The sequence below is a fragment of the Hemitrygon akajei genome, chromosome 4, assembly GCF_048418815.1.
Source record: "Hemitrygon akajei chromosome 4, sHemAka1.3, whole genome shotgun sequence".
In the NCBI taxonomy this organism is placed as follows: Eukaryota; Metazoa; Chordata; class Chondrichthyes; order Myliobatiformes; family Dasyatidae; genus Hemitrygon; species Hemitrygon akajei.
The window spans coordinates 16,884,661-16,909,343 of record NC_133127.1 but is presented as its reverse complement, the minus strand read 5'-3'; the positions used below and the strand labels follow the sequence as shown (position 1 = coordinate 16,909,343).

General features: G+C 44.2%; 1 protein-coding gene across 1 annotated transcript in view; it reads left to right on the top strand.

Annotated features, from left to right (window-relative positions):
* Positions 1 to 24,683, top strand: part of adissp (adipose secreted signaling protein) — a 93,700-nt gene that overhangs the window by 19,156 nt on the left and 49,861 nt on the right. Inside the window, exon 2 of the mRNA XM_073042116.1 lies at positions 15,496 to 15,635. Within this exon, the coding sequence (XP_072898217.1) occupies positions 15,496 to 15,635 (140 nt within the window). The remainder of the gene's footprint in view (positions 1 to 15,495; positions 15,636 to 24,683) is intronic.

Here is a 24,683-nt window from a genome sequence, read left to right as displayed (position 1 = left end):
AGCAGGTGGTGAAAAAGGCAAATGGTATGTTGGCATTCATAGCAAAAGGATTTGAGTACAGGAGCAGGGAGGTTCTACTGCAGTTGTACAAGGCCTTGGTGAGACCGCACCTAGAATATTGTGTGCAGTTTTGGTCCCCTAATCTGAGGAAAGACATTCTTGCCATAGAGGGAGTACAGAGAAGGTTCACCAGATTGATTCCTGGGATGGCAGGACTTTCATATGAAGAAAGACTGGATCGACTAGGCTTATACTCACTGGAATTTAAAAGATTGAGGGGGGATCTTATTGAAACGTATAAAATTCTAAAGGGATTGGACAGGTTAGATGCAGGAAGATTGTTTCCGATGTTGGGCAAGTCCAGAACGAGGGGTCACAGTTTAAGGATAAAGGGGAAGCCTTTTAGGACCGAGATGAGGAAAAACTTCTTCACACAGAGAGTGGTGAATCTGTGGAATTCTCTGCCATAGGAAACAGTTGAGGCCGGTTCATTGGCTATATTTAAGAGGAAGTTAGATATGGCCCTTGTGGCTAAAGGGATCGGGGGTATGGAGAGAAAGCAGGTACAGGGTTCTGAGTTGGATGATCAGCCATGATCATACTGAATGGCGGTGCAGGCTCGAAGGGCCGAATGGCCTACTCCTGCACCTATTTTCTATGTTTCTATGTTTCACTGTACTTCCCTTAAACATGGAGTGGGTACAGGAATCTTTGATACCATCATGTTGGAGACAACGCAGATGCTTCTCCTATCTCCATCTGCCTCATTGTGGTAGTAGAGCAGGCCATGGACAGATATGTCAGTGTGGAAATGGGATGTAGAATTGAAGTGATTGTAGGCCATTAGGCCCCTCATGTCTACTGTCATTCAGTAAGATCACAGCTGATCTTTAGCCTTGGTGCCATTGTTCTGCACTTAACCCTATGTGCTTTGACGTCTGAATTGAATAAATGGAACTGACTTGCAGATCTGGCCTCATATAACCCACTGATAGAATGTCTCAGTAGGCCGAATGGCCTCTTTGCACTGCTGTGCTTGTTTACATGCTGCTGGTTGGAGATTAATAGGTACAAGCATCTTGATTTTCTTCTGATTGCTGCCCCAGCCCCTTCCCATGCCCTGCAGAGAGGATATTGTTGTACAAGGTCATACAGCTTTTTGTTTACCTCTGCTGTGCACGATGTACATTTTGCATTGTGTTTACTAACTTATGGTATGTGTGTGATACATGTATTGTGGGCAACCGTGGTTTTGTTCGGTTACACGTGTGTACAGTCAGATGACAATGAAGCTTGGATCTTTGGCCTGATCTGTAGTGTGACAGAAGGGACTGGGTTCAAAATAATCAATGGAGGTTGGAGTTCAGCGTAAAGGCAGGAAGCTGCTTGAACAGTGCTATCAATTTGGGAAACTGCTGATTCAGCTCAGAGACCTTGAGACAAGATTGGGGGAGGGGTCCCTTCTGTGCAGGGCGTGGGGTGGAGGGTATTACATTGAGCAGTGGTGTCTGCAGAAAGATTTTAAACTGCTACGTGGATATCCCAGTTGCTTGCCGCAAATGTGGGCTAAAAGAGACCTTGCGCGACTTGTATATGCTGTGTGTGAATTTGCCGAAGTGAGGGGGCTGCTCCTTACCTTCTGGTTACATCTTAGAATCAGGATCACGTTTATTATTTAGTTATTTAGATGCAGCGCGGAATAGGGCTTTAAAGCCCTTTGAGCCACGCCTGCCAGAAATCCCCCAATTAAATCCTAGTTTAATCACACAACTTTCAATGACCAATTGACCTACCGACCGGTACTTTGGACTGTGGGAGGAAACTGGAAAACCTGGAGGAATCCCACATGGTCACGGAGAGAATGTACAAACTCCTTACAGGCAGTGGCGGGATTTGAACCCAGGTCACTGGTACTGTAAAGCGTTGTGCAAACCACTAACTAAGCCCATGAGTGCAAAATACTGGGTAGAGTTCATAGGTCATGGACCGTTCTGAAATCTGATGGCGGAGGGGAGAAACTGTCCCTAAAATGTTGAGTGTGTGCCTTCAGGCTCCTGCGCCTCATCTTTGGTGGTAACTTTGAGAAGAGAGCATGTCCTGGGTAATGGGCTCCTTTATGATGAATGACACCATCTTACAACACGACGTTTTAAAGATGTAGCCCCACCCTCTAAATATTTGGTCACCTGGTTTGGGGGTGGGAGGTGGGAGGAATGGTGTGGGTGGGGAGGGGAACACTCCAGTTGTTGTGCCCCTCGGGCCTGGGTGTTCACAGGTTGTGGAGGCGGGCAGCCAAGGGCATCCCGGTTTGATTGCTTGGTTGATTTTTCAAGGGGTTATGTTCATGCCATGTATTCCTGGGGATAGGGCACAGAAACCATGGAGAGGTCAGAATCAAGAATATTATCACCGGCATGTGTTGTGAAATTTGTTCCAGGATCGTTAGATGATGAGGACAACACACACAAATTGCTGGTGGAACACAGCAGGCCAGGCAGCATCTATAGGGAGAAGCGCTGTCGACGTTTCGTGCCGAGACCCTTGTCCTGATGAAGGGTCTCGGCCCGAAATGTCGACAGCGCTTCTCCCTATAGATGCTGCCTGGCCTTCTATGTTCCACCAGCATTTTGTGTGTGTTGTTTGAATTTCCAGCATCTGCGGACTTCCTCGTGTTTGCTAGATGATGAGGAAATCATTTTTGTCCAGGATCAGAATGACAACACAAAATCTAGCCGAAATTTGTTTTTTTTTGTATGGTCACTGACATATGTCCTGAAAATTGTTGTTTTGCAGCAGCAGTACAGTGAAAGACATGTATATTAAAAAAATTACTGCAAGTTACAATGAAAAATCAAATAGAGCAGGAAGGGTACAGCGGCATTAATTCATGAATCAATGAACACACTCTGATGGCGGAGGGATAAAAAATAACTAAAATGTTGAGCGTGTGTCTTCAGGCTCTTGTACCTCCATTTCTGGTGAATGGGAGGTTCCTCCTTAGTGATGGAGTATTCTATATCAGAATGAGGTTTATTATCATTGACGTATCATAAAATTAATACTGATTTAATATTAATAGATTAGTATTACTAGAAAATAAGTACTATTAATAGTGACTTGTTGTAATACTTGTAATAAACTTGTGTATTGAGAAAAGAGACTGAAGAAAGTGGTTTCCGATTGAGATATGCTAAATCCTTGTCTATGGCTAGTTCTGCACCCCTTGAAATTTGGCTTCACAGGTTTCTTATCTTCTCTGATCACTCAGGCAAAAGCCTTTTAGTTTTCACCCTCTTTTGTTAAGGTGGGAACCAGTAGCAGCAGGAAGTGACATTAATAGCTAAGAGTTGAGGAAAATGGCCTCCCCCCCCCCCCCCCCCCCCCCGGTATTAATAGCATCAGATTGACAAGACTGCTGGGGTAGGCCTGTGGCTTGTGATGCATTGGAATTGGAACGTAGAGAACAGGCCCTTCAGCCCATGATGTCATGCTGACCATTAACCTACTCTAAGATCAACCTAACTTTTCCCTTCCATGTCGCCATTTTTCTTTCATCTATGTACCTATCTTAAGTATACCTATCACTACCACCACCCTGGCAGTGCATCCCATACACTCACTGCTCTGTTTTCTTTTAAAAATGTCCAAGGTTTATGAGAATAATCCCTGGAATGAAAGGATTAATGTATGAAGAGACTTTGATGGCTCCAGGCCTAGACTCACTAGAGTTTAGAAGAATGAGAGAGGGATCTCATTGAAATCTACTGAATGTTGAAAGGTCTAGCTAGAGTGAAGAGGATGTGTAGGAAAAAAAAAACCTATTTTCAACATCTCCCTTACAATTTTTTTTTCCAATTATCTTAAAATGGGGGTTCCCAGATCTCTCTTCCACCCCCCCCCCCCAGTTAATGGTAGGGGTCTATGGCATAAAAAAGTTTGGGAATCCCTGCCTTAAAATTATGCCCCTTCGCCAGTCCATCCCAAAAACCCCACTCACTCCAGTCATCCTCCCTTCAGGCAGAAGATACAAAGCCTGAAAGCCAGACTCAGAGACATCTGCTATCCCATTGTTAACGGATTCTCAAATGGCCGCCTTGTACAATAAGATGGACCTGGACCTCACAGTCTGCCTCAGTATGATCTTGCACTTCATTGTTTACTTGCTCTGTACCGTCTCTGTGGTTGTTACACTTCATTCTACATCCTGTTATTGTTTTACCTTGTGCTACCTCAGTTATCATCATTATGTGCCATGTCGTATTGCATGGCCGATCGTGGTCTGTGACAAATCTTTCTACAGGAGTGGTTTGCCATTGGCTTTTTCTGAGCGGAATCTTTACCATATAGTCAACCCCAGTTATTACCAATACTCTTCAGAAAGATTGTTGCTTAACCAAGACTTGGGATATGCCCCAGCTGCTCATACGACTGTCCAGCACCTTCTCCCGTAGCTTCACGTGACCATGATTTGGGGGTAGGGCGTGGCCAAGCAGGAACTATAACTTGCCTAAGGGTGACCTGCAGGTTAGCGGAGGGAAGGAGCACCTTACACCTCCTTCAGTAGAGACATATCTCCATGCTGCCACCCAACTAGCTCAATGCACTGGGTAATGATCTGATCTGTAGGAACAATATGCAGGACAAGCTTTTCCCTGTATCTCAGGACATGTGATAATAAACCAGTTCCAAAAACTGTTTGCACTTTGCTGCGTTCTGGGTTAAGTCTCCAGAGTACTTAACTACTGAGTCTCCCAGCCGGATGCAATCCCCCGAAGCTCTTTGTCACTGGCTATAACAAGGCATAGAAATTAGGCCAATTGGCTCATCATGTGCATGTTGACCAATGCCACAGCATACAAACTCTTTCAGACAGCGGGAGGAATTGAACCCTAATAGCTGGTGCTGTAAAGCATTACACTAATCGGTGCGCTACCTTGCAGTATGTGCTACTGTCCATTACAGAGCTGGTGTCTCGGGCAGCAATGAAGGTCCTCCATCTCTGGTGGTGTTCAGGGCTTCCTTCATCGTGTCAGTGGCTTCCTCTCGGTTTTCACCACCGTCAGTCATGAAAGTCCCAGGTAGAGTCTCAGGAATACCATCGCACTGAGATGTAGAAGGAGTTGTCATTGCTGTTTCAGTGACAGTTTTGTTTGACCAGTCAGGGTTGTTAGCCCTGAGCTGAACCCCTGAACCTACGGTCAATTATGGATAACTCTGAACATCCTCTACATAGCACCATCCAGAGACAGAGAAGCAGTTTCAGTGACAGGTTACTATCGATGCAATGCTCCTCAGACAGGATGAAGAGGTCAATACTCCCCAATGCCATTAGGCTTTACAATTCTACCGCCAGGACTTAAGAACCTTTTAAAAGCTATTATTAATGCTTTTTGAGATGGTGATTTAGATGCATATCATATTTTTTTACTGAGTTAAGTATTGTATGTAATTAGTTTTGCTACAACAAGTATATGGGACATTGGAAAAAAAGTTGAATTTCCCCATGGGGATGAATAAAGTATCTATCTATCTATCTATCTATCTATCTAACCTGGAGGACCGGTGGACCACTCTTGGTCTGGCCTCTACCCTTTGACCTGTTTGACGTGGGTGACCCTACCAAGAGCCAAAGCATAAAGCCCTGACTCCAGCCAACCCAGCTCTCCAGATCATTGAGGCACACGAGCCTCCAAACCACAACAAGGTTGTAATCCTGTGCTGCGTCATTAGGGTAGATGGTCAGTCATTTTCCAGTGTTGAAATCTTAACTACTGGAGCATGGGTTGGAGAAAGGTAAAAAGAGATTTACAAGGCCAAATTTTAACACGGCAATTGCATGGAGTGAGCTGCCTGGGGAAGTGGTGGAAGCAAATATGATGGTGATATTTAAGAGGCATTTAGACAGACTCATGAACAGTCAGGGAATGGAGGCATGTAGACAACTTCCAGATCGTTTATTGCGATTTCAACCACATACGTGGATACCACAAAATGAAACCATGTTCCTCCAGAGCAACATGCACAACACAATACGTAATTCACACACAATACATTAAGTAATATTTCCACAATAAATTGGAAAATAAAATATATTCCAGAAGACTGACATATAATGTAAGGTGCATTTATAACACAAGCCAAATGGTAAACAGTGCAACACTTCTACAGTGTCAGGAACGGTGAGGCCTGGGTGGTGATGGAGTTCAGAATTAATATCACTGGCATATGTTGTGAAACTTGTTACTCAGCAGCAGTACATTGCAATATATAACAAAAACTGTAAACTAGGTATATTAAGAAATTAAATTAAGTAAGTAGTACAGAAAAGATAAAACAAAAGCAGCGAGGTAGTGTTCATGAGTTCAATGTCCATTCAGAATTCTATTTGCAAAGTGGAAGAAGCTGTTCCCTGAATCGTTGAGTGTGTGCCTTCAGGCTTCGGTACCTCCTCTCTGATGGTAGCAATGACAGGGGAGCCTGTCCTGGGTGATGGGCCCTTAATGACGGATGCCGCCTTTTTGAGGCATCACTACTTGAAGATGTATGTCCTGGTGCCCGTGACGGGGCTGAGTTTACAACTTTCTGCAGCTTATTTCATGGCCTGACTGAAGAAGCTATTTCTCCTTCCTAATGCTATGGTACCCCTGCCTGATGGTAGGGGGTCAGCGAGATTGTGGGACAGACTGGAGAGGTCGTTGTCAATGCCAAGTGTCCTGAGTACACGGTGCTATGGTTAATCATCTTGGATGGGTGGAAGAGAGACTCTGATAATTCTCTCAGCAGTTCTTGCATTCCTTTGACGGGACTTTGCGGTCGGATGCCTTGCATTTCTGGCTCTAGACAGTGATGAGGCGGGTGAGGTCACCCTCGATGGTGCTCCTGTAAAAGGTTAGAATGGTGGAGATGGGGTGGGGTGGGGAGAAGGTGCCTCAGTCTCCTCAGGAAGTGGAGATGCTGCTGTGCTTTCTTGATTTAAAGAGTTGTTGAGGGGCCAGGTGAGATCATCCATTTTGTGCTCTCTCAGACATTTCCTCCTTTTTGCATTTGCACAGTTTGTTGTCATTGCTGTCTTCTGCACATTGGTTTAACATTCAAGTTGGTACAGTCGTTCATTTATGGTTATTATTCTACTGAGCATGCCTGTAAGAAAATGCATCTGAGGGTTGTATATGGTGAGATATGTGTACTTTGATATTAAATTTACCCAGACCATGTGCAGGCAGATGGATTATTTAATCTGATGTGTTTGGCACAGGCATGTTAGGATGATAGGGCAAAGTGCCTGTTTCTTGCTGCACTGCTCTTTGTTTCTGTATGATTCATCGCTATTGTCTAAGACCTTTGCTCTTCATGTATTGCATTATAACTGTAACTCCATTAAAATGCCTTCAAATCATAAAGGGCGCTGCACAAGTAGAATCCTTCTCTCTCTCCCCCCTCCCCACCAAATTCCCACTCTGCAGTAGGAATGTTTCCTTGCATGGGGATTTCGGCGTTAAGGCTAGATGGGGAAGCTCAAGCAACACACGATCTGCTGGAGAAATTAAGAAACTTGTTTAATGCCATTTCCACTACACAAGTGTAAAGGAGAATAAAATAATTGTTACTCTGGATCTGACGTGGCAACAAAATGAAACACCATAAGGTTAAAGACGCAATAATTTAAAAAGCACAATAAATATCAATAGTGTCATAGAACATTTCAGCCCTTTGGCCCATCTAGTCTATGCTGACCCTTCAATCTGCCTTGTCTATATCAATGATAGGCCTTCATATCCCTCCTATTCTTGTACCTGTTCGTGTTTCTCTTAAATGTTGAAATTAACTCCACATCCACCTCTTGATATGTGAGATAGCTCCTATACAATTGTATGTGCAGAAAATGACGCGAGGCACAGGAGTGTCTGTACATAAGGTGGTTCTGCCAGAAAATGATAAAATGGTGGGGGTGGGGTGGGTTAGTGGGTGGAGGTATTGATCAGCCTCACTGCTTGGGGAAAGTAACTGTTTTTGAGTCTGGTGGTCCTGATGTGGATGCTACATAGCCTCCTCCCTGATGGGAGTGGGACACACTTTCCATGAGCAGGGTGTGTCGGATCTTTCTTGATGTTGCTGACCCTTTTTCAGCACTTTGCTGAAAACATGCCCTTCGTGGTGGATAGGCTGGCGCCAGTGATGCGCTGGGCAGTTTTGAATACCCATCGCAGAAACTTCCAGTCCGCCTCAGTGCAGTTTCTGTGCTGTGCAGTGATGCAGCAAGTTAGGATGCCCTCTCCAATGCATCTGTAGAAGGACGTGAGTATGGATGTGCGAAGCCCAGCTCTCTTCAGAAAGTAGAGCCATTGGTGAGCTTTCCTGATTGTGTAGAATGTGTGACGTGACCATGTGCGAGATGTGCACTCCAAGGAGTTTGAAACTGCTGTGATCAGAAGAAAGGAATTGTCTGTTTCAGGACAAAACCCTGCATCCGGTCCTGCATTGGGCAGGAAGAACGGGGGCTGATGTGACCCTTTAGACGCACGACACTGGAGTTCGAGGTCTATTTTTTTTTCTGTGATTGAGTCCTGAGGCGAATACCAAAGCCCAAACGTTGATCAGAAGTCCAGAGCTCGACACCGGATGGCCAGAGCTCTGAGACTGCGAGTCCACTGGGCAAGTCAGAGTCCGCTGGAGGCCGAGGATGAACAGTTCTGTGCGTGGGAGGGGGGTAGGGAGGGAAAAGCAGGCCGTGTTGTACTGCTCTGGTGTTGTCACTTGTTGTGTTATGCTGAAATGCGTGGCAACACTAGCAGTTCCCCCAGCGCATTCTTGGGTGTGTTATTTGTTCATGCAAAGGGTGCATTTTAAGGTATGTTTTGATGCACATCTGATAAATAGATTTTAATCTTGAAATATCAGCAATTCCTTTCCTCCCACTAACACTGCTTGACCCACTGAGTTCCTCCAGCAGGTTGCGTGTTGTGTCAGATTCCATCTCTTGTGCCCCCCTGGGGGAGCTGGGGCTGTCTTCTGTGGCTCGAAGAGCATTTAATAGAGATTGTGAGGGCATTTGCTCGGGGGGAAAAATAGGACGTCGATTTAGAACAGAGATGAGGAATTTCTTTAGCCAGAGGTGGTGAATCTGTGGAATTCATTGCCACAGACGGCTGTGGAGGCCAAGTCACTGGGTATATTTAAAGCGGAGATTGATAGTTTCTTGATTAATAAGGGCGTCAAGCTTATGGGGAGAAGGCAGGAGAATGGGGTTGAGAGGAATAATAAGTCAGTCATGATAGAATGATAGAGCAGACTCGATGGGCCAAATGGCCTAATTCTGCTGCTGTGTTGTATGGTCTTGTGCAGCTGTGTGAAAGACGCCATTGGATAATTTCTGTCTTCCCTCCTTCAGCCCCAGAGGCACTAATGCAGACACTGGAGGACCTGGACTATTTAGCTGCTCTGGATGATGACGGGAACTTGTCAGAAGTTGGAATCATTATGCCAGAATTCCCCCTGGATACCTAGCTCGACAAAGTGCTTTGTGCTTCTTGCAGATTCTCCTCCTATGTCCTATGATCTGATGGGAATTGGATCCCATTAGCATCTCGTTCAATAAAGCAGCTTTTCCCCAGGGCTGTTGTGCAACTGAACACCGCCCCCACCCCCCACCCCCACCACCACCATAATCCATAGGCTCTATGGACAATCTCCAAATGCAATAATTGGGCATAATTCTTGAAGCTATTTTATATTTTAATGATTGTATTTTATAACATGGGCAGGTATAACACTTTTTCTTTTAATTTAAGAGTTGTTTGTTTTTAATTCAGTTGTGACTTAAAAGTCATTCTAAATAACTTGGATGTTATTTTAAATATAGCCATTGTGTTTTAAGTTATTGAATTGCCAGAATGGTGTTATGCATTGCAGTCTCGTTGTCCTTAGCAATGACAATAAAGCTCTAAGTGTGTGTGTGTGTGTGTGTGTGTGTGTGTGTGTGTGTGTGTGTGTGTGTGTGTGTGTGTGTGTGTGTGTGTGTGTGTGTGTGTGTGTGTGTGTGTGTGTATGTATATATTAATATTACACAAACATATTCCAGGGGGACATGAATTAAACATTTTGTGAAATAGATGCTGGAGAGATGTGTTTATATTTTTTAAAAAGAGCCAAAGTGGTTATGATCTAAAATTCACTGTCTGTTCTTATGTGGAAATATTTTCTTTTAGTGCTTTCAAAAGAGAATTAGATTGGCACTTGAGGAAGAATAATTTGCAAGATGATGTGGGAAGTGCAGGGAGATAGAATTGACAGGTTTGCTCTTCTGGGAGCTAGCACAAACATAATAGGCAGAAAGGTCTCTGTATCTATAGTAATGATCCCATGATTCAAATGCTGGCATTCCAATTCATTAGGGTCCCCGATCAATACAGAATAGAAACAGGCCCTTTGGCTCAATGTGTTCGTACGCATCTAAACTAAGCCCATTTGCACAATATCCTTAAACCTTTTCTACCAACGTACCTGTCCAAGTGTCTTTTAAACGTTGTTATGCAACTGCCTCAGCCACTTCCTCTGGCAGCTCATTCTGTATATTCAGCACCCTTGAATCAGAATCAGGTTAACTATCGCTGGCATATGTCGTGAAATTTGTTAACTTTGCAGCAGCAGTACATTGTAATACATAATAAAAAAAACTATTCATCACAACAAATATATATAGGCACTGGTGACCCCTGTTTCCATCCAAGGGGTCAGTGTGGACATGGTGGAGGATTACAAATACCTGGGGATACGAATGGACAATAAACTGGACTGGTCAAAGAACACTGAGGCTGTCTACAAGAAGGGTCAGAGCCGTCTCTATTTCCTGAGGAGACTGAGGTCCTTTAACATCTGCTGGACGATGCTGAGGATGTTCAACGAGGCTGTGGTGGCCAGTGCTATCATGTTTGCTGTTGTGTGCTGGGGTAGCAGACACCAACAGAATCAACAAACTCATTCATAAGGCCAGTGATGTTGTGGGGGTGGAACTGGACTCTCTGACGGTGGTGTCTGAAAAGAGGATGCTGTCCAAGTTGCATGCCATCTTGGACAATGTCTCCCATCCACTCCATAATGTACTGGTTAGGCACAGGAGTACATTCAGCCAGAGACTCATTCCACCGAGATGCAACACAGAGCGTCATAGGAAGTCATTCCTGCTTGTGCCCATCAAACTTTACAACTCCTCCCTCAGAGTGTCAGACACCCTGAGTCAATAGGCTGGTCCTGGACTTATTTCCACTTGGCATGATTAACTTATTATTATTTAATTATTTATGGGTTTATGTTGCTATATTTCTTCACTATTCTTGGTTGGTGCGTCTGTAACAAAACCAAATTTCCCTCAGGATCAATAAAGTGCATGTGTGCGTGTGTGGTAGTGTTAATGGGTCCGTTGTCCATTTGGAAACCTAATGGGGGAGCGGATGAAGCTGTTCTTGAATGATGTGTGTGTCTTCAGGCTTCTGTACCTTTTCCTTGATTGTAGCAATGAGAAGAGGGCATGGCCTGAGTGATGGGGTCCACGATGATGGATGTTGCCTTTTTGAGGCATCGATCCGTGAAAATTTCCTGGATGCTGACGGCTGTCCCTTGGGTACCTTTTAGTTCTTTCACCCTAAACCTATGGCATCCAGATTTTTTGTTTTCCTTTCAGTCTGCGTACAGTCTCCCTATCTGTCGCTCATGGTTTTATAGGCAGCTTTATATAGACACACACACACACACACACACACACACACACACACACACACACACACACACACACACACACACACACACACACACACACACACACACACACACACACACACACACACACACACACACTGCATTGGAAGAACTCAGCATTTCTAGCAGCATCTATGGAGGGAAATGAGCAGACAGTGTTTCGGGCCGAGACCCTTCATCAGGTCTGGTGGAGAAACCAGTGATGCAATTTTCGGTAACTCTGCTTGTAATCTTGGATCCTTCTGTTCTACAGCACTCTATAGGCTGTATATTCACAGAAAACCTTCCCCGGTTTAATATCCCAAAGCGGAACATCGTGCTGTTGACTGGGTTGAACTGTGTTTGCCATTTCTTAGCCCACTTACACAGCTGATCAAAATCTCCATGTAATTTTTCGTAAGTTTTTTACTCTCTCTTCTACCAGCTTTTTTACTTTCATCTGCAGACTTCCTAACCACGGCTTGCACTTTCTTATCAAGCTTGTTTATGTAAATGATTGTTTGATATTTTTGCGACCCACTGGGTGTGGTGCTTGTGGCAGACTGCGGTTTGAGAAGTGAAATGCCAGTTTAACGATGACAGTCAAAGTGTCGGTGAAGCTGGCAGGTTGTGACAAGCATGTAGCTAGTTCTTCGGGGAAAATAAACCTCTTGTCCAAACTTAGACTGGGTGAGGAGTGACTTCAGTTTGAGGTACTCCCAGCTAGTCCAAGAAATTTGCTTACTGCCCATTATTTGGGGCAGCAATGAAGGGCCTCCATCTCTCTCTGTATAGAAGGATACTTCATTGCTATTTCCGTCACAATTGTTTTTAGACTAGTCGGGGTCGTTAGTCCTGAGCTTAAACCCCTGAACCTTGAGGACCGGTGAACCACTCTTGGTCTGGCCTGTACCCTTTGACCTGTTTGGCGTAGGTGACCCTACCAGGAGCTAAAACACAAGGCCCTGATTCCAGTCAACGTAGCTCTTCTGGGTCACTGAGGCACGTGAGTTTCCGAACCCCATGACGAGGTTGTGGTCCTCTTGGGGATAGTTTAAGAAAGGTGCTAGTATACTGTGCACACCTTCAGGGTCGCCATGCCACAGTGATGAATTTAGTGCTTCCCCTGGGTGCTCTGTTAACCCTCCCATGACCCAAAAATGTACACTGGTAGGTCCATTGGCCATTGTAAGTTACTTCTGTTGTTTGACTATAAGACATATAAGCAGAATTAGACCATTTGGCCCATTGAGTCAGCTCCGACATTCAATCTTGGCTAATCTGTTATCTTTTTCATCCCATTCTCCTGCCCTTTCCTAGTAACGTCTGTCACCCTTTCTAATCAAGAACCTTTCAACCACTTCTTTAAGTGTATCTAATGACTTGACTCCCACTGCTATCTGTGACAACTAATTCCACAGATTCACCACCCTCAATATTCGGCAGGACGAGAGCCACCAAATGCTCCTCATATGTTAACCCTTTCATTCTTGGGATAAACCTCTTCTGGACCCTCTCCGATGCCAGCACACCTTAGATTATACACATTGAGACATTGCAGCATACGGTGAACAGCAGCATTTGAGTCAGTGATCACCACAGTTGGCAGATTGGGCTGGGGGAATGGCCTGCAAGTGTTTTCAGTGCTAACATAACACGATCCTAATTTACTAGCCATAGACAGCAAGTCTTTTGAAGGTGAGAGAAACCCAGGACACTCAGAGGAAACTCGTGCTCTTAATTAGAGGCAGAGTAGGTTCAATGGACTGAATAGGGAGTTGGGGGGGGGGTACGTGAGGGGGATGTGCGTGGGAAAGAAGAGTTTCCAGGGATAGAAGCGGGAGAGTGGGACTGATGGGATCACTGTCAGAGCTGAATTGAGCCAAGTGCTTCTGTCACATGAGAATGAGGTCAATTTCAGGTCAGGCAGTCGACAAACATCTTTGACAGTGACGCACAAAACGCTGGAGGAGTTCAGCAGGTCAGGCAGTATCTGTCCGAGCACCATCCACCGTAACAGGCGAAATTTCCCAATGGCCCCCCACTTCGGTTCAACTTCGGTCCGTGGCCCCCCCTACTTCCAAGAGGAGGCCATACGCCAGCTGGAGGAGCAACACCTCATATTCCGCCTGAGTAGTCTCCAACCTGACAGCATGAATATCAGTTTCTCTGATGTGATAATTTTTCCTCCCTCTTCTCTTTTTCCAGTCCCCTTTCAGGCTGTCCTCTTACCCATTCTCTTCTCAACTGCCCATCACCTCCATCTGATGCCTTCCTCCTTTCCTTTCTCCTGTCGTTCAGTCTCCTCTCCTATCAGATTCCCTGCTCTTCATCCCTTAAGTTTATCCATTCATCATCTCCCAACTTCTCACTTCATCCTCCCCACCACCTTATTCTGGCTTCTTCCTCCGTCCTTTCCAGCCCCTAAGAAGGGTTTTGGCTGGGCTGTTTATTCCTCTCCATGGATGCGGCCTGACCTGCTGAGTTTCCCCAGCATTTTGTGTGTGTTGCTCTAGATTTCCGACATCAGCAGAATCTCTTGACTGTGGTATTTGTAGCGTGAGAATTTAGTTTAACTTGTTGCAGAACAAAAGTCACCACTTCAAAGAGCAAATCACTGGATGTGACACATTTGGAGAATGCTCTGGTGCCATACAAATGAAAGAGTGCCATAAGTGAATACAGTATTGATATTGGAATTAGTTTATTATATGCCAAGATAGAGTGAAAAACTTCATTTAATGCCATATTCAAGTTGGCTGATGACATCACTGTCAATGGCTGAATCAAAGGTGGAGATGAATCAGCATATTGGAGGGAGATTGAAAATCTGGCTGAATGGTGTCATAAACAACCTTTTCCTCAATGTCAGCAAGACCAAGGAGCTGATTGTAAACTTCAGGAGAAGGAAACCAGAGGTCCGTGAGCCAGTCCTCATTGAAGAATCAGAGGTGGAGATGGTGAGCAACTTTAAATTCCGAGGTGTTTTCATTTCAGAGGACCTGTCCTAGACCCAGCGCGTAAGTTCAATTATGAAGAAAGCATGGCAGTGCCTCTACTTCCTTAGGAGTTTGCGGGTAAAGTCTGTCACTCTGAGCACATCTACATGACACGCTTTTGCATCCATCATCAGGGTGGTGAATTCCTCCTCATCTCTGTTCTAAAGTGGCATCCATTTTATTATGAAGCTGTTCTTGCTAGTCCTAGACTCCCGCAGTATAGGAACCATTCTATCTAGACCTTTCAATATGTAATAGGTTTCAATAAGATTCCTCCCACACCCATCATTTTTATAAATTCTAGCGAGTGCGGGCCATCAAATGTTCCCTATACAGTAATGTTTTCATTCTTGGGCTCATTTTCATGAACCTCCATCGGACCTTTTGAATCCACTGAGCCCTTCAGTACATGCTGTATGCCATCTCTTTAATATTTGATATTTAATTTAAAACTCACCTAATTTTCAGTCCTATTTCAGAAGTGTTCCGTTTAGAACCTGATGCCTGGTTCCCATAAGAGAAGATGATGACCTATCATTTGAATTATTCTGGTTATTACAGTCAATTGCACTTGGTTGGAAGCAAATTGCTATAACAGAACAGCAGAACCTGGATCAATGGTGTGGTTGTAAAGAAAGGAGTTCGACAAAAGGTTGCCTGTAGCTTTGGGGCTCAATGGCTCCTCGATAAGGACTGTGGTGATTTTTGGAATTTTTCTCCTCCCAACCGCTTCTAGTTTAACAATCTTACTACTTTCCCTCTTCAGGTACAAAGCCCAAAACCGGGGGAGTTCGTTTTAGACACGAGAGCCATGAAGGAACAGCCAATCACGTTCACTTCGAAGAGAAATTGCATGACTCTGTTGTCATGGTGACTCAAGAAGAAGATGGGAGTTTTTTAGTGAAGGTGAGATAATAACACATTTGACTGGTTGATCTATTTTTTTTAAATGTCTCCCTGGTTATATCAGTGTCTCTGACCAGCTTGGCATATGAAATTCCCAGTGCCAACTCCCCCAAAAGAAGTTTGGTTGAACGTTTTCCCTCAAACTTTGTAAAGTGATCTTCACGAAGCTTTTTAAATCCTGAAGCAGATTGACAGGGTTGATGTGAAGAGAATGTCTCCCCTTCTTGTGGAATCCAGAGGAAGAGGCATAGTTTCGGAATGGGAGGTCACCCGTTTACAATGAGAAGTTGTAATCTCTCTGAAGGGATAATGAATATTAGAAATGCTCCCGCCCGGTGTTGTTGTAGCTAAGTTACTGAACATGCTCAAGGTGCAATGAAGATTTTAGACTCTCGGGAGCTGGCAGAAAAGTGGAGTCTAAGACCATGAAAGGGGAAAGATTTAGAGGAACTGAGGGGAAAGATTTTCCACACACAAGACATGGGTTTATGGAACTATCTGCCAGAGCAAGGGTTGAGGCAGGTACAATAATATTTAAAAGACATTTGGACTGGTACCTAAATAGGAAAGTTTTGAGGTATATTTAAAGTGATAGTTGATTAGTAAGATATTCCTTTGCAATTCAGTGTTATGTGCCATGTCATATGACATAGTTGATTGTGATCTTTCCACGGCCATGATTGATCTTGGCAAATTTTTCTAAAGAATTGGTTTGTCATTGCCGCCTTCTGGGCAGTATCTTTACAAGGATGTAATGTTGAGACTTTATAAAGCATTTTGAGGCCTCACTTAGAGCATTGTGAACAGTTTTCCATAAGATATAGGAGCAGATGTAGGCCATTCAGCCCATCGAGTCTGCTCCGTCATTCAATCATGGGCTGATCCAATTCTTCCAGTCATCCCCACTCCCCTGCCTTCTCCCCATTGATGCCCTGGATAATCAAGAACCTAACTATCTCTGCCTTAAATGCACCCAATGACTTGGCCTCCATAGCCGCTCATGGCAACAAATTCCATAGATTTACCACCATCTGACTAAAGTAATTTCTCACATCTCATTTCTAAATGGACATCCTTCAATCCTGAAGTCATGCCCTCTTGTCCTAGACTCCCCTACCATGGGAAATAACTTTGCCATATCTAATCTGTTCAGGCCTTTTAACATTCAGAATGTTTCTATGAGATCCCCCTTCATTCTCCTGAACTCCAGGGAATACAGCCCAAGAGCTGCCAGACGTTCCTCATACAGTAACCCTTTCATTCCTGGAATTATTCTCGTGAATCTTCTCTGAACCCTCTCCAAAGACAGTATATCCTTTCTAAAATTAGGAGCCCAAAACTGCACAGATAACTCCAAATATGGTCTTACAAGTGCCTTATAGAGCCTCAATGTCACCTCAATGTCAAGCCACCCCTGCTCTTATGTTCTATACCTCTAGAAATGAATGCCAACATTGCATTCGCCGTCTTCACCACCAACTCAACCTGGAGGTTAACCTTCAGGGCATCCTGCATAAGGACTCCCAAGTCCCTTTGCATCTCTGCATTTTGAATTCTCTCCCCATCTAAATAATAGTCTGCCCATTTATTTCTTCCACAAGGTACATGACCATACACTTTCCAACATTTGTTTTCATTTGCCACTTCTTTGCCCATTCCCCTAAACTATCTAAGTCTAAGTCTCTCTGTAGGCTCTCTTGTTTCCTCAACACTACCAGCTCCACCACCTATCTTTGTATCGTCAGCAGATTTAGCCTCAAATCCATTAATCCGGCAGCCAGCCAGAATAGGATCCCTTTATTCCCACTCTCTGTTTTCTGCCAATCAGCCAATGCTCCACTCATGCCAGTAACTTCCATGTAATTTCATGGGCTCTTATCTTGCTAAGCAACCTCATGTGCGGCACCTTGTTAAAGGCCTTCTGAAAATCCAAGTACACAACATCTACCGCATCTCCTTTGTCCACCCTGCTTGTAATTTCCTCAAAAAATTGCAGTAGGTCAGTCAGGCAAGATTTTCCTTTCAAGAAACCATGCTGGCTTTGGCCTATCTTGTCACATGCCTGTAGGTACTCTAATCTCATACCTAACAATCGATTCCAACAACTTTCCACCATTAATGTCAGGCTAACAGGTCTATAGTTTCCTTTCTGCTGCCTCCTACCCTTCTTAAATAGCGGAGTAACATGTGCAATTTTCAGTCATCCGGTACAATGCCAGAATCTATCAATATCATTGTTAATGCCTCTGCAATCTCTCCAGCTACTTCCTTCAGAACCCAAGGGTGCATTCCATCAGTTCCAGGAGATTTATCCCCCCTCAGACTATTAAGCTTCCTAAGCACCTTCTCAGTTGTAATTTTCACTGCAGATACTTCATTTCCCTGACACTCTTGAATGTCCGGTATACTGCAGATATCTTCCACTATGAAGACTGATGCGAAATATGCATTCAGTTCCTCTGCCATCTCTGCATCTCACATTACAATATCTCCAGCGTCATTTTCTATTGGTCCTATATCTACCCTCAACTCACTTTTACCCTTTATATACTTAGAAAAGCTTTTAGTATTTTCTTTGATATTAGTCGCCAGCTTCCTTTCATAATTCATCTTTTCCTTCCTAATAACCTTCTTAGTTTCCTTTTGCAAGTTTTTAAAAGCTTCCCAATCCTCCAGCTTCCCACTAGCTTTGGCTTCCTTGTATGCCCTCTCTTTTGCTTTTACTTTGGCTCTGACTTCACTTGGCAGCCATGGTAGTGCCCTTTTTCCATTCAAAAATTTCTTCTTATTTGGAATATATCTGTCTTGCCCTTCCTCCATTTTTCGCAGAAACTCCAGCCATTGCTGCTCTGCTGTCTTCCCTGCTAGTGTCCCTTTCCAGTCCACCTTGGCCAGTTCCCCTCTCGTGCCATTGTAATTTCCTTTATTCCACTGAAATACTGACAGATTGGAATTCAGTTTCTCCTTCTCAAATTTCAAGTGAACTCGATCATATTGTGATCGCTTATCCCCAAGGGTTTCTTAACCTTAAGCTCTCTTATCACCTCTGGATCATTGCACAACACCCAACCCAGCACAGCTGATCCCCTAGTGGGCTCAACAAGCTGTTCTTAAAAAGCCATCCCTCAGACATTCTACAAATTCTCTCTTGAGGTCCAGTACTGGCCAGACAGTGCTGAACCTGTGGAATTCATTGCGGCTGTGGAGGCCAGGTCATTGGGTGTATTTAAGATGGAGTTTGATAGGTTCCTGATTAGTCAGGGTTTCAACAGTTATGTGGCGAAGACATGATAATGGGGTTGAGAAGGAGATGGATCAGCCATGATCAAGTGGCAGAGCAGACTCGAGGTGGTGAATGGCCAATTCTGCTCCAGTGTCTTATAGTCTATGGTCAACGGCTAATATAAGAGGACAGACTTTTCAGTTTATTGGAGGAAAGTGTAAGGGAAGATGTCATAATGGAGGAAAGTATAGCTGGGGGATGCCATTTGGAATAAATGTAATTTTGGAGGAAAGTATAGGTGGTGAGGAAAGTAGACTGAGTCTCCTGTTAGACTGTTTGAGGTAACTTATTTTTTACTCTTTCTTCTCTTCTAATATTTGTATGTCTGTGTACTTGTAATGCTATTGTAACACTAATTTCCTTGGCGATCGATAAAGTATCTATTACCCCTCTGTCATTTTGAAGGTAAGTATAAGGGAGGTGTTGGAGGAAGGTTTTTTCACAGTGGCAAGTGAATGGAACACTGCTGGAGTTGGTGGTAGGGGCAGATACATTAGGGACATTTAACAGAGTTGAATGAAAGATAAATGGAGGGTTATGGGCTGTGTAGGAGGGAAGAGTTAGATTGATTGTGGAGTATGTTTATGTTGATCGGTGCATTATGTCCTAAAGGGCTGTATTGTCCTATGATCTAACATTGAGGGACTGATTGGCCAGCTCTTCTGTTTATCTTCTCCACCAACCCGTCCCACATTGTTAATCCTGCTGATGTTGCTTTTCCTAAATGTACAGTCTTGCCAGGCTGCTCAACTACAGGAGGTGGACGTGGCCACTTCCATCCTGAGGGCAACCGAGCTTGCAGCCTCAGTGAGAGATACATGCTTAGCAAATGGCCCAAGAATTCAACCTCGCACGGCAGTAACCCCTTTAACACCCATAGCCCATTGACAGTTATCCATTTGCCGCTGGTGGTAATTGGTTTATCATTATCACGTCCACTAAATTAAGTCAAAGTTGAATTTATTGTCATGTGCACAGGTACAATGCAAAACCTACTCACCGGCACACAGCATCATGTATGCAACTGTAACGCTTACGCGATCGGCTGGTGTATGTCCAGGGGAAGATTCATCCACCCGCTAAACCACACCTCCCGTATACGTGGATGCTGTGAAATGCACACTAATACAAACTCGCACACACAATATCAAACCATACACCATGTACGTTTACAGAATACACTTTATAAATCTTACTAGAATTAAGTGATTAATAGCGATACAATATAAATGAAAGAAGAGAAAGGAAAGAAAAGGCGCCAGAACTTATCAGGCTTCAGTCAATTAGTGCACATCATTGGAGCTCAACCATCGAGATTTCAGTCCACTATTCGATCTTCTCCAACCTCCACAACCTGCGCGCCTGGGACCACCCTCGGTGATCGACCAGCAGGGCCTCCAACACCGTCCACCTTCCTCGCGATCTCTTCACCGACTCCCCAAAAGTCCACGCAACAACAGCTCACAGACCCACAAGCAAGGACAACATCTATTCCAATTGGTTAACAAATGAATACAATTCTCATTATTAGTAATTATAACCCAAACAAGCTGCGAGAGTGCTCTGCAAGAGAAAGCACTCTCACCAGTTCGCATAACAAAGAAGCCATTTTGATTAACATACGCAGTAACATAAGAAACCCTTTACACAACATTCTAATGAAAAAAGTTAAACATAAGTAATATACAATTCTTACAGGAAACTGCAAAACACAGGAAAAACAAATTCCATTGTAATTAAAAGTAAATTTATTATCAAAGTACATATATGTCACCTTATACAACCCTGAGATTCATTTTCTTGCAGGCATTCACAGCAAATCCAAGAAACACAGTCAAATTAATGAAGAACCACACCCAACAGGATGGACGAGCAAGCAATGTGCAAAAGACACCAAACTGCGCAAATACAAAAGGCAAAAAATAATAATAAATAAATAGGCAATAAATATTGAGAACATGAAATGAAGAGTGCTTGAAAGTGAGCCCATAGGTTAGGGGAAACAGTAACGTTGGGGTGGAGTGAAGTTATCCCTTCTGGTTCAAGAACTAATAGTTGAGGGGTAGTAACTGTTTCTGAACCTGGTGGTGTGGGTCCTGAGGCACCTGTACCACCTTCCTGACGGCAGCAGCGACAACGGAGCATGGCCTGGTTGTTGGGGGTCCTCGATGATGGATGCTGCTTTCCTGTGGCAGCGCAGAAGTTGCCAACCTGCAATAAGTAGAGTGTTGCCGGTTGGTTCAAGAACCGAACTTTTGATGAGAAGTAGCTGTTCCTCAACCTAATGGTGTGGAACCTCAGTCGTTTGTGTCGCATGCCATCCAGGCAGATAATTCCAAACAAAGGTGAAGAGTTTAAGGGGAATGTGAGGGGAAACTTCACTCAGAGGGTTGTGAGAGTGTGGAACAAACTGCCAGTGCAAGTGGTACATGCAAACTCGATTTTGACATTCAAGGGATCTTTGGATCAGTACATGGATGGTAGGGGTATGGAGGGCTGTGGTCCTGTTGCAGGTCGATGGGAGTCGGCAGTTTAAATGTTCTGCCATGAACTAGATGGGCTGAAGGCCCTATTTCTGTGTTGTACCTTTCTAATGCTCTATAAGAATATCGACAGTACAGAAAAAGAAAGCAATGCAGAATATTGAGATTATAGGTACAAAAAAAAGTGCAGTGCAGGTAGGAAAATAAGATACAGGGGCCATATAGATTGTGGGACAAGAGTTCATCTTTATCAGACAAAAGTTCAGTTCAAGAATCCCTGTAGCAGTGGAATAGACGCTGTGTTTGAGCCTGGTGGTGTGTGTTCAAGCCTGTATATCTTCCATCCGCTGGAAAGCAGTACAGGCTTCTCAGCACCCACCACACTGACACACCTGTAGTGTTGGTGAACAAGGGTTAAGGAGCTGAAATGTTGGGCTCTGGCTTTGTGCTTCAGTCCTAGATAGTTGCTGCATTGTTTAAGCTAACCTGCTGAGATTCAGACCTGCCATTTCTACGGGGGCGTGTAGAAGGGACCGATCAAAGTGTCTGAATGTCACCAGGTAATTACGACTGTCTAACAGACGGTGAAGACCTTTAGAGTGGCTCGCAGTGGAAGAGCTTTGATTCTGCAAAACCGTGACTCAGAGGTTGGCCAGCAACATCATGAAGGATCCCACTCACCCCGCTCATGGACTGTTTGTCCCACTCCCATCAGGACCACCAGACTCAAAAAATACAGTTACTTCCCCAGCGGTAAAGCTGATCAACACCTCCATCCACTAACCCACCTCACCACTACTACTGTATCATTTCCTGCTAGACTTACCTTATATACAAACACTCCTGTCGCTAGCATCACTTCATGTTAATAAGCTATCTTGTAATGTTTGTTTTTTTTAAAATTATTAATGTGTTCTTTATCTTAGCGTGTTTCTTTTATATACAGCATCAGTTCCAGAGTAACAGCTCTATTGTGTAATGGGAATGACATTAAACCATCCTGAATCTTTAATTTAGAGTATAGAATGAGCTGCCAGTGGAAATGGTGAATGCTTGTTTAATATGAACATGTAAGAGAAATTTGAGTAAGTACATGGATAGCAGGGATACGGAGAGCTGTGGTCCAGCTGCAGGTCAGTGAAACTAGGTAGAACAATTGTTCAGCATGGACTAGATGGGATAAGGCCTTAAGGTCCCATTTCTGTGCTGTAGTGCTCTATAACTCCACCTGCCTCATAGTTATCAGTCAGTAAGCGTCATGAATTCAAGAGTAAAGTTCTTTTTCCAGCTGGTGACTGGGTTACACTGTGGTGTGTGTTTAAAATCACAGGAGTGAACACACACGGCAGAGCTGCCGGGTGCTCTGGTATCCTACCACAGATTAATCGGTAGGTTAATTGGTCATTGGAAGTTGTCCTGTAATTAGTCTAGGGTTAAGTCAGGGTGGGGATTGCTGGGCATGCAGCTTGAAGGGACGGAAGACCTTTTCCACACTGTGTATCAATAAATTTTTTTTTAAAAACAGAGCTTATGAATTTTACATGGGCTGGTGTAATAGCATGGGTATCTTGCATTCTAGGAAATCTGAATCAAGTTGGTGGTCGAAGCAGAGTTCCTTATGGATGTGCAAAAACAAAAATTGGGGAGGCTGTGTTAATTTTTCGATAAGATGCCAGTGAGATGGCACAGGCAAATCCTGCAGTGTGAGCTTGATAGTTCAAACACTGTGAAAGTCCTCACATCGTGCTTCAGAATGTAGGTCATGGCGGGTGTCTGTGTCTGTCTGATGTGACAGGCAGGATCATTCTGAGGGGCAAATGAGCTGACCGATTTTCGAACATCAAACTGTACAACACAGGAACAGGTCTGACAGGAAGCACAATGTTTTCTATAATGGGGGGGTCTAAGATCAAAGTTCAAAGTATATCTATTATCAAAGTATCTATACTATATACAGCCTTGAGATATGTTTCCTTACAGCGAATCCACATCCATGAAGCAGACAATTCAGGAGCCTATTAGTTGTAGGCCGCAGCCTCAGTTCAATGCAGAGATGAGTAAACTTTGTGAAGCAGCGAGCTGAGCTGGCCCATCCCTCGCTTCCAGCCCCGACGCCCTGACCCTTTCAGTCTTGATGGGTGCTTAAATCGTCCAATCCTTGGGTTGTTCCTCGCCCGTGGACCTGGACATCGATTTGGCCTGTACCCGACCTTTCCCAGGCTCTGCCACCTCAAATCCGCCTCCCCTCCGCTTGCCTCACCTTGGTTCTGTTGCTTGGAGTTGTTCACGTGCACTCCAGCAATGGGCATCTGTTAGCTCGCTCTGCGCCCTCGGGTTCAGGCCCTGCCACCTCGATTCGGCCCAAACTCGTCACGCTACAACCATTCTGCACATGCGAGACGTCCATTCACACCACAAAAATGCTAGATCATACAGGTTGGTTCAAAAACTGAACACTGAAAGGGAAGTTGTAGGCTATTGATTACAGTGACAGAGGAAAAAGTGTGTTTAATATAGTAATTTATTGTTTTGTTTGTTACCAGCAAGTAGTCTCTGTGCTTCATCAGTGCCATCTTGTATCAGAAACCAGGCAGTACAATCCTCAGAACAGGACGTCCCTTTAGAACAGAGATGAGGAGGAATTTCTTTAGCCAGAGGGTGGTGAACCTGTGGAATTCAATGCCATGGACAGCTGTGGAGGCCAAGACAATGGGTATATTTAAAGCAGGGTCTTGATTAATCAGGGCATGAAAGGTTACAGGGAGAAGAAGGCAGGAAAGAGAAAGGGGTTGAGAGGATCATAGATCTGCCATAATTGAATAGCAGAGCAGAGTTGATGGGCTGAATAGTGTAATAGTCTTATGGTCTTGTGGAAGATCCCCACATTCTGTCCTGTAATACAGGTCATGGCCACTATGTATGAGGGAGGCTGATGTGACAGGCATGATCAACCCAAGGGCCAAATAGGCAAACTGATCTATGGACACAGAACAGCACAGCACAGGAATAGGCCCTTTGGCCCGTGACGTTAAACTAATGACGCAAATTAACTCATCCCTTCTGTATGTACATGGTCCAGATCCCTCTACTACCTGCATGTTCATGCAATTATTTTCTAGGTTGTTTTCTTCGGTGTGACAGATGCTGATGGGAGGTTTATAGCGGTTTATAAGACTAAGAGGCACAGATAGAGTAGATAGATAGTAACTTTTTCCCACTTTAAAAACTCTCCTCATACCTTTGTATTCTGTGTGTATGGGTGATGTTTCAGTCATGGTCAAT